Here is a 9,702-nt window from a genome sequence, read left to right as displayed (position 1 = left end):
GAAAAAATTAAGAGACCACAGTACAATTTTTTGTTTCACTCATTTCTCAGTTTATGGGTAGGCGTCTATGAATAATATATATTTTTCTGCAAACTGAAGTCTGGTTCTTCCCTGTTTCTCATTAATGAAGGGCTTCTTTCTTACTTTATGGACCTCAGTCCTGCTTCTAGGAGCCTGATACAAACTATCCTAGCAGTGCACCTCACACCTGCACTTAATGCTTCCCAGTCCTTTTGAAGGTCACTTGATGTCATCCTACGATTCATAAGAAACTGTCAGATAATTTAATGGTCATCCCTGGCATTAGAATGTCGCTTCCGACATTTACCTGGCTGGTTTTTGGTCATTGCCAGTGTCTCCTGCTTCACCTTATTCTTGTGTACTGTTGTTTTAGGAACTTTGAACCTGGAAGCAACCTGCTGCTCAGCGTAGCCTTTTGCCAGCAGAACTACAATTAGACCAAGATTTAAAAATGCATATTTGTTTAAAAATATAGTTATCGCAATTTTTTCTGCAGCTATATATATAATTTTATTAAAGTTATATTAAAAAAAAAATTATATCATAATAAGCATAATATTCTACCTCACGGCCCTGGCCACAATAATAATAATAAGAATTTTGAGTACAAAATGTACCCGTGTACTTAGCCGTCAAAGCCAAACTCACATAGATCATGTTTGCAACCAGCGCAGTTATCAATATTTACCACAAGATGGCGCTCATGTATTATGGAAGTAAAACTCAGGCATAATACCGACTTCTGGGCAACGCAATCGTGTATCCAAATTTAGCATCATCCGGTTAAACTTACTGAGTTCGTGTGTTATATAAAGACTGATCTTGATTTTCATCTATAAAAAAAGTTATTAAACTCAGCTCATAATCTTGGTGTACTGTCATAACCGTATGATTTTTGGACTAAGAATACCTAAGGGGATTTATGTTGAGTGTAAGATCGAGCCCTGGACCGAGACTAGCTGACGCAGATGAATCAGGCCACGCCACATCGCAAATTCTGCCTCCTAGTGACGAGTAGCGGGATTGCATACAGTGTAGTGAATTTTCAGTTGGCACCATTCTCCTTCAGCACCCCCTCACCTATATTTAGTGCTGTTTATGAAGAGACATTTTCAAGGCTTTCAAAAGCTTGGCTTGTGTAGTCAGATTACAAAGCTGCCACAGCCTTCAGGATGACGAGATGCCATTGTGGAATTGGGGGTTCTAGTCTGAGGTCCAACTTGGCAGAGGTACCAAGGACGTAGTCGTGGTTCTGCCAGCTTCTGCTCAGCATTAACACCCTCGGAATAGACAGAGTGAAAGGTTTTATTTTCTGTCCATTGTAAGATGCTTTCAGATGATTGTCCAGTGACTCATGTTCTCCTTCCTGCCATTTCACATCTGCGCGCCTCTGGTCCGACTCCTGGAGCGGATTCGGTCGAGGACAAGTGTTTCCCATAGCTCTGAACCAAATTATATGTGGAAACAGACAGACCCGTGGTCAGTGTTATATTTCATGACTAGTATGTATTATTTATGTGGAGTGATTGGCTTTGCAAGCAGATTAGGTTCTGCCCATCTGGAGCGGAGCATGATAAGCAGAACAGTCCCTAGGAAACTGGTCGCTTCCACCTCCCCCAGCCCCCCACCCTCGCCCCCTGTTCCTCAGTATTACATTTTCCCATGTGCTGGATGTCTATGAGGCAATGCAGTTGCGACTGGCATCCACTCGCAGCGCCCAGTCTGGACAACGGAATGCTTCACAGTGAGATTCACAAATGTCTACACCCAATGAAAGGGTGCAAATCCAGCCCAAAGTTTGCTAATTGATAAAGACCAAGTAGAGAGGTCAAATCAATTAGTTGTAATTCTGCCTGCAGCCCAAAGGGGGGCTATCTGATTACCCTCCAGACTCCTCACTCCCCTAACTTCTATATATAGATCTGTGAAGCATCTGCAAGAAAGTCAGAGCACCCAACAGCCCCACACTTTGCATCGACGCTCTGTCCTGAGCAGAACAGGGCACCCCCCGACGGCGTGTCACCCAGCACCTCTCTGCGTTTTCTGCACCCGGGGATGTAGAGAAGCTGCAGCTTCCACAGCAGAGAACCTGGAATTTGCTCAAGCCAGAAGCCCCCCACCCCTGACAGCACAGACCCTCTGAGTTCTGGTGAGCAGATCAGCATGGCGACCGTCTTTCACGGCAGTCATCGTGACAGATCTGTATGACCGCACATTGCATGGCAAGGAAATCCAATGTGCGACAGTCAACGATCTGAATATGGGGGCCGTCTCTAAGGCTGAGGGCTTTTGCATATATCTGGGTCCTGTTTTCCCTGTTGCAGGTGGTGACCTTCCGTAAATCGACGTCAATTGAGGCATGTCACTTTCCTGCATTAAGTCTCTGAATACAGGCTGATCTTGAGAATTTGCTGACCGCCCCTCTGCACCTGCCCGCTTCGCGCTTCGGATTTATATGGCCTGCTATACCAGGAATACTGACTCGAGAAACCCGAGCTGTGAGTCTGGGGGTGTGATGTTTTTATAGGGCCCCCGCTGCTGCCAGGGCAGCCCGGATTCCACTGTTTCCCCCTCAGAGCCTCTCTGGGTGCACATTGAAGCAGTGCTGCTGGACCTTGGCGTGTGCGTGTTTCTGTGCATGCATGTATCGGTCCATGAAGCCAACTTACGTTCAATCCAAGACCCATGGTGCCCACCCGTCCACCCGGCTCGTCGAAAAAGGTCTCGCTTCAAAATGGCGCTTAAAAATAGCCATGAAGATAGAGTTACGGTTTTGCAGACGCAGTACAACTTTCCTTGTGTCCTTAAAGGAACTGGCCAACTGCCACAGCATCCAGGCTGGTGGTGGGTTCGTGACAAAGCTCCAGAATGCAGCTGGTCAAAGACAAAAGTTCCAGAAAACCTCAGGGGGGAGGGGGATGCACAAAGAGGGCAGGGTGCATTTGCAGGCCTGATTCGTCTCACTATTTCTACTTAATTATGAGGACTTGACCTTCCATCTCTCTGGGTAATTGTGCTTATTTACATACCAGGAAAGGGCAAAAAAAAGACTCACATCTCTGTTTTAAAGAAGTTTATTTTTGTTCAAAGACCAGGAAGGGGCAATAAACTCTCCAAATGGTGTCTATGGCCTTTGTGTTCTACCAGCCATAATATTCAATGTGCAAACGAGGTCAGCCGATCAGAATAAGTTATGAATCAGACACACTCTAAGTATGACCCACCTTTGTGATTAAGTGCGAAGCGTTGGAGATGGGTACATGAAATGTGGCATGTGTATGTCCAATCACATAGGCTAAAACATCACTGCTTAAGCAGACCATGAGACAGTAAGGGACCGTGAATGTTCAGTCAACTGTGTGTTTTCCTTCCCTAATGACTGATCTGGGGTGATTTTCCTGAAGCTTTCTTAATGCTTTCTTAATGTTATGTCGTTCGTAAGTTCTATGTTAAAAGATATGACTTACAAACACCGTAGCGTTAAGGAGGCTCCGGGAAACTCACCCCTGAACATAACCAGTCACAGTGAGTCATTTTGTTTTATTTCAAACCTTGCTTACTGGTGGTGTTATCACAGCAGAGAATTACACTGTGTGTGGCATATTTCATACCACTAATTAGCAACACTGAAGGCTGCGATTTGCTTCCCCCATCCCCTGTAGGCACATCTAATATGTAATGAGGCATAGTCTGGATAAATGAAACCTGTGGAAGAGGATGGTCTGTAATTTTCGGGCATGTTTAAGGACAGGTTGGTCACATGGGGGGGTCAGTGATTCTTGTGGGCCATCGGAGACATCCCATCTCTCTCATACTTCCCCACTGATGGTGTTGCATCTCCTCAGCTTCCCACCAGAAGCCATGCCTCTGTCTGGGACACCCGGCCCCAACAAAAGGAAAAAGTCATCCAGGATCATCACGGACCTCTCCCTCATCACACAGGAGGGTAAGAAAGCCCTGAATGGCTACCGCACATACCTTCATCATCTCGCTCTCACGCTCACTCTCCCATAGGCTTGTGAGTGAAACCTTCGCTGCACCACCCCATCTCGGACTAGTCCCCACCCCGAAAGGAATCACGCCTCACCTAAGTCACACGTTCTCCAGTCGTGTGCCTCTCACCTTTCTGGCTCAGGACCATGTGTCCTGCATGCAGTGATTGGTGGTTTGGAATGCTGATCCGCCTTCTAGTGTCTCGTTCACTTCAGCACCCACTGTTCTCTCTGAGCCTCTCCCAAGGGTGGATGCTACTGCCCTGAAATGCAGCTACAACACCCCAATCAGGTTCAGCAGCGTCTCAACAGCCAAAACTGGCTCCAACAGCCAGTGGCGCTCTGTCGATTCCAAACTTGTGAATCTTCCTGCCGTGACATTTTAGGGCTTATAAACGGCTGGGCATGGCATCTCAATATTGTAAATAATCCGGCTGGCTGGACATTGATCGCAGCCTCAGCCTCTAGGCCAGCGGCACTGCTGCAGGTTTGAGTGTTTAAACACAGTCATATCCACCATAAGTGCCCCGTTTAGGTGGCCAGAAGCATTTGGCACATCTTTGACAATTACTTATAAAATAAGTAGCAAGGATTAACTACTGACAGCTTAACTGGGCAGGCGTTTGGGCACTGTGTACGCAAGACATGTCAATGACACGCTCAGCCTGCCGACCCAGCTGTGTGGGGCTTAAAAGTAAGTTTAATGACAAGCTGGTCCGGAGGCTCTTCTGCTTAAAGTAGTTTGGGAGTGATTTGGCCTTGTTTCACAATACTGCTGAATAACATGATTATTTAAAGGCCGTGGGTATTTCTGCTGTGATACAGAACAACCAACCATAATCTTACAACATTTATGCAGAATCACAACATAGGGGTGAGGATGAAACAAAGTGATTAAAGTAAAACAAATAAATACTTCAGACATAAAATAGACTTTAAATAGGAGTGATTTAAGTAATAGTAAAAAATAACAAAAGAAAATATACAATAGCAGGGCTTTCATACTAGTTCTAATCAAATACAACCACTACCTGGTTCAGCTGGCCGGACGGAGTCAACAGTTAGCTTTTTACCTCCGGTCAATAAATAAAAATAAATAAACAATAAAAATAAAAAACAAAGCCTGGGCATTCTGGGTACCATGAGGCTGTGGTGACTACCTAGTACATTGCTTGCAGTAAGTCCTTAATGAGGCCATTAGTAAAGTAAGAAACATCCAATAATGGTATAAACAAGACTGAAATCAGGGGTTAAATTTCCAGTTCACAGTAACAGTTCATAAGGTACGTACCAGGATGCCCCTTAGGTGGGGGCCAGTTGACCTGTGTGACTGGACTCCCTGGATTTAGTGGAAAGAGGAGAAAGATGGGGGTGGGGGGTGTATGGGGTACATGCAAATATATGCATGCATCTGACCCTGAGCCTCCCCCAGCACATTTTGCTGTAACTATATGTCACCAAAGCAACTAAATGTAAATAAAAATAACGCTTAATCTGTCACCCACCAGTTCTGGAAAACCAAGATCTAGAGCCCCTCAGCAGTTTGACGGCTGCAAGGCCTCAGTCTGACACAGTTCAGAAAGGTTTCTGTCTGTGACACATGAGTGTTCAGGTGGGGGGCACTGCGTCACCCCCCAAGTAGTACTAAAGTGAACACATACAGGGATCGCTGTGGTGAATCGCCACCTTTGGCTACCGACTCGCCAAGGTGTAGCACTGCACAAGAGCTGCACTCACATCACCTGAGCGAATGTGTGATGTGAATTACACTTTGCCATGGCAACCGAACCAAGGTAACAGCTTGCCCACCTTTTGTTCTCATTTCACACCTACTTTGCAACTTTTGCCTTCCAAAGAACCGCCTGCAGGCATGTATGCTTGATCATGAACAGTACTACATCACCTCTTTTTATACATACATAATTTGAATGAAATACACCGGCCGACATTTAAACATTTTTTGTTAGGTGATTTAACAAAAACAAGTGCATGTTCTACAGTTTTTCATGTAATTTCATAATATGGCTTCCAAATTGCCACCACATGTCTGGTTTTGTCACAATTTACAATTAAAATTAAACATAAATTATAACAAGTGTTACATTAAGCAAACAGTTAATCATGTCTTTGCTGGTCACTTAGCACTGCGAAACGGTATGATTTCCTTTTGTATGAAGCATCAGGATTTTGTCTGTTCATACTCCAACAATAATCAGCCATCATATTTACATTCCAACATCCTTGGTATCTTTGCCCCATTTCATTAATATCTTAGTCAGATGACTTCTTGTTTCCGAGAAATCCATCAACGACTTTAGGGAACTCTTCGCAGGCTTGCCTCTCCACTGTCACCATTTTGGCTGCAAATGCAGTCTTTCAGCAACCTTCTTATCTGTGGTCCAACAAAAATTCTAGCCTTTAATTTAGCATCACTGTGAAGTCGAAATCACAGAAAAACCAGACGTGCTGGAGCAAAACTAAATATATGCTAAAACTACTCCTGGAAATATAGAAAAAACAGGGAATTACTGGCATTGTGGCCATCCTTGAGGCAACAGACGGGTGGTTTCAGAAGTGGAAGTAACACTTGTGCCCATACTGTAGATGTGTGTCAGCACTATCTAACCGAAAACCCTGAGAAGTCTATCCGAGCCCTACCCGAAGTCAGTCCTCTATCTGTGCCCTCCCGGAAGTCTATCCTCTATCCCTGCACTCCCGGAAGTCTATCCGAGCCCTACCCTAAGTCTAACCTCTATCCGTGCCCTCCCGGAAGTCTATCCGAGCCCTACCCAAAGTCTATCCGAGCCCTACCCGAAGTCAATCCTCTATCCGTGCCCTCCCGGAAGTCTATCCTCTATCCCTGCACTCCCGGAAGTCTATCCGAGCCCTACCCTAAGTCTATCCTCAATCCGTGCCCTCCCGGAAGTCTATCCGAGCCCTACCCGAAGTCTATCCTCTATCCGTGCCGTACCCGAAGTATATCCGAGCCCTACTCAAAGTCGATTTGAAAGCCCTGAGATAGAAACATGTTGGTATGAAAAATAAATGTGTGGGAGAAAAATGAGAAGAAAAAAAAATAAATAAATAAATAAATGTGTGCTCTTTCTAGGAAGCATCTGTGCTCGTCTGGGATACTTTTAACACAAGCAGTGACGGAAGTGTCACTTGAGCTGTTTAACATTTATGGGCCAATGAGCCAGTAGTAAAAGAGCGTAAACCTGAGAACCGAAGCTCTACTATCTGCAACAGATGGGACCATTTTTATGAATAAAAAAAATTAACTTGAATTGAGTGGCATCAAGTACTGAGTAGCCAGATGAGAAAAAAAATAAAAGGCCTCAAGGGAGCAAACATCCTCTAACAAAAGAGATGAGCACCTGTGTGGAGAGCAGTGGGAGACATTATCTCAGTAACACTCTCAGTAACACTTGCTTGGGATTTCAAACCCTCCACCTGAACTCTGACACTTTCTTCCCCTCCCCACCGCCAACAGAACGTGAGACTGAACCTGATGCCTCTACATTAGACCTGGGGAAGAAGATCAGAGCCCCCAAAGACATCATGCTGGAGGAGCTGTCCCTACTCAAGAACAAGGGCTCCAAGATGTTCAGGATGAGGCAGCAGCGTGTGGAGAAGTTTGTGTATGAGAATAACCCAGACCTCTTCAGCAGTGAGTCTATGGTGAGGCCACTATGGGGAAGAGGGCTGGGTCCTTGGATGAAAAATGTCATGTTAAAGTCTATGCAATGGCTGCACCATCCAGCTGAAGCGATTAAAAAATCATCATGTTATTCCATTTCATATAGCCTTAGATCTAATGAATGTGAAACTCAAATAACCACAGTAGATCATTGCATCTTTAAAGCAGGGAGTATACAAATTGAAACCCTTTTTGCTGATCTTCAGGAGAACTTTCAGAAGCTGGTGCCCACTCTTGGAGGACAGATGATGGATGTCGGTGGCCATATCTACGGGCAGACAGTGTCCCGTATTGGCAGGCATGGGCAAGCACCAATCCCTCCTCCCAAACCTGGAAGCCTGGCAAAAGGAGCGTTCAGTGGAGGTGCAGGAGGGACCATGGGGGTTGTTGGCAGTACTTTGGGCACTGGTGGTGCCAGGGGTTTTGCAGGTGGTGCTGTGGGGGAGGGTCTTGAAGAAAAAGGAGAAGGAGACAGCCAGCAGGATCATGGTATGTTCTAAAGGGGGCAGCAAATGACACATTCTCCATGTTCTCCAGTACTTCCAAGGTCTCACTGCCTTCCCTCTGATTCCTGACTCCAGGTGGAGCTTTGATCAAATCTAAAAAGAAGTGTGAGCTAGTGAAGACATACATGTCACCATGGGAACGGGCTATGAAGGGCGACACGGAGCTGACGGCCACTATGAAGATTCAGATGCCAGGACCTATTACCCAAAAGGACGTACCCATGTACAAGTGTTTCAACAGGTGGGTTTCCACTTACCCTCTTCAATTTAATCTGAAACTCATGAGCAAACTGCAGGTAAGGTAATGCACATAGTGGATTTAGCATATGGTAAATGATGTCTATTTACATAATCCTTAAATTATTACCAAAATAAATGAAGTAGAATATGTACAGTATTTATACAATTGAGTTGAAACATGGAAGCAAAATGTTGTTGGTTTATGTCGTCCCAGGAGTGCAATGCCTTATGGCGGCTTTGAGAAGGCCTCCCAGCTCATGACTTTCCAGCTGCCTGAGATTGAGGCAGCCGTGGAGGACCTGGAGCCTCCTGTGGTGTACCACCATGACATCGGCTCACGGCCCTCCTTCAACCGCACACCAATTGGATGGGTGGGCAGCGGGGAGACTGGCCACATCCAAATGGAGCTGGACACCATCCCCTTTGATGGGGAGACCGACGACCTGTGAAGGAGCCTCTGACCCCTCCACCCTCAGCCTGCTACTACCCCCCAATGCAGGCATCACACAGCCATAGGTTAGTTCCACATCATAAGCTCACATACAGCCCCACATCCCTACCATACGCACTCAAACACATATATACATTCACTGGACCCCTTCACACCAAACACTACAGCAACAGAAAAGCCTGAATGCCCATGAACACAGATCTGACCAGCAACCAATCTCTCCCCCAACCTCCTTCTCATAATCATGTTTCCATTAATGGCATCGACTTTTCAGCAGGGATTCACACATAAACATCAAACATACAGTCCCCCCCCCCTTGCTTCAAGAGTGAGGAGTGCATGAGTACTGCTTGATGGTGATGGCAAAAACAGTGGAACAGGAGTGAGGACGATACCCAGCTTTCTTTGCAGTTTTTTCTTGTGTATGTGCATCCAGAAATTGCATAGCTGTACCGCTAATTTCACTTGACTGCGCCTCCTATGGCCCAGTCCTGCGTTTTTAACAGGGCTTTTCCCATAATGCAACAGACAGTGTTTCGTAACAGAACTTCAGAAGGCATTGCCTCACCATAGCTAAGAGTACAACATTACTTGCCCTCACAGTTACTTGCCTGCTTCCTACTTTGTAACTAAATCAATGCAATAAACTTTTCCGAGCTAATTCAAAATGGTCTCACTTTGTGTTGCTGGCACGCAAACTTACACAACACACAAACAACACAGCAGACTGATAAAAACCTTAGGAGAGGGAGAAGCCAGATTAGTGTTTATGGATGGGTTTGCCATTGATGT

The 9,702-nt window shown here is 45.6% G+C and overlaps 1 protein-coding gene across 1 annotated transcript; it reads left to right on the top strand.

Annotated features, from left to right (window-relative positions):
- Window positions 1–1,959: 1,959 nt before the first annotated feature.
- LOC125738747 (myozenin-1-like) lies at window positions 1,960–9,578 on the top strand. Its single transcript, XM_049008022.1, has 6 exons — window positions 1,960–2,170; window positions 3,867–3,967; window positions 7,507–7,694; window positions 7,920–8,202; window positions 8,295–8,460; window positions 8,674–9,578. Exons 2-6 carry the CDS (start codon window positions 3,883–3,885, stop codon window positions 8,906–8,908), a joined length of 957 nt encoding a protein of 318 aa, XP_048863979.1. The 5' UTR covers window positions 1,960–2,170; window positions 3,867–3,882; the 3' UTR covers window positions 8,909–9,578.
- The last annotated feature ends 124 nt before the right edge of the window (window positions 9,579–9,702 follow it).

The sequence above is a fragment of the Brienomyrus brachyistius genome, chromosome 3 (genome assembly GCF_023856365.1).
Source record: "Brienomyrus brachyistius isolate T26 chromosome 3, BBRACH_0.4, whole genome shotgun sequence".
Classification (NCBI taxonomy): domain Eukaryota; kingdom Metazoa; phylum Chordata; class Actinopteri; order Osteoglossiformes; family Mormyridae; genus Brienomyrus; species Brienomyrus brachyistius.
Note: the sequence above shows the minus strand (reverse complement) of the source record. Positions and strands in the feature narration are given on the sequence as shown.

Bases quoted from the DNA above. Each gene is read 5' to 3' on its own strand.
- LOC125738747 (XM_049008022.1), top strand. From the start codon at position 3,883: ATGCCTCTGTCTGGGACACCCGGCCCCAACAAAAGGAAAAAGTCATCC. The intron at 7,695-7,919 runs GTGAGGCCACTA...GCTGATCTTCAG, and splicing joins TCTTCAGCAGTGAGTCTATG to GAGAACTTTCAGAAGCTGGT. The intron at 8,461-8,673 runs GTGGGTTTCCAC...ATGTCGTCCCAG, and splicing joins ATGTACAAGTGTTTCAACAG to GAGTGCAATGCCTTATGGCG.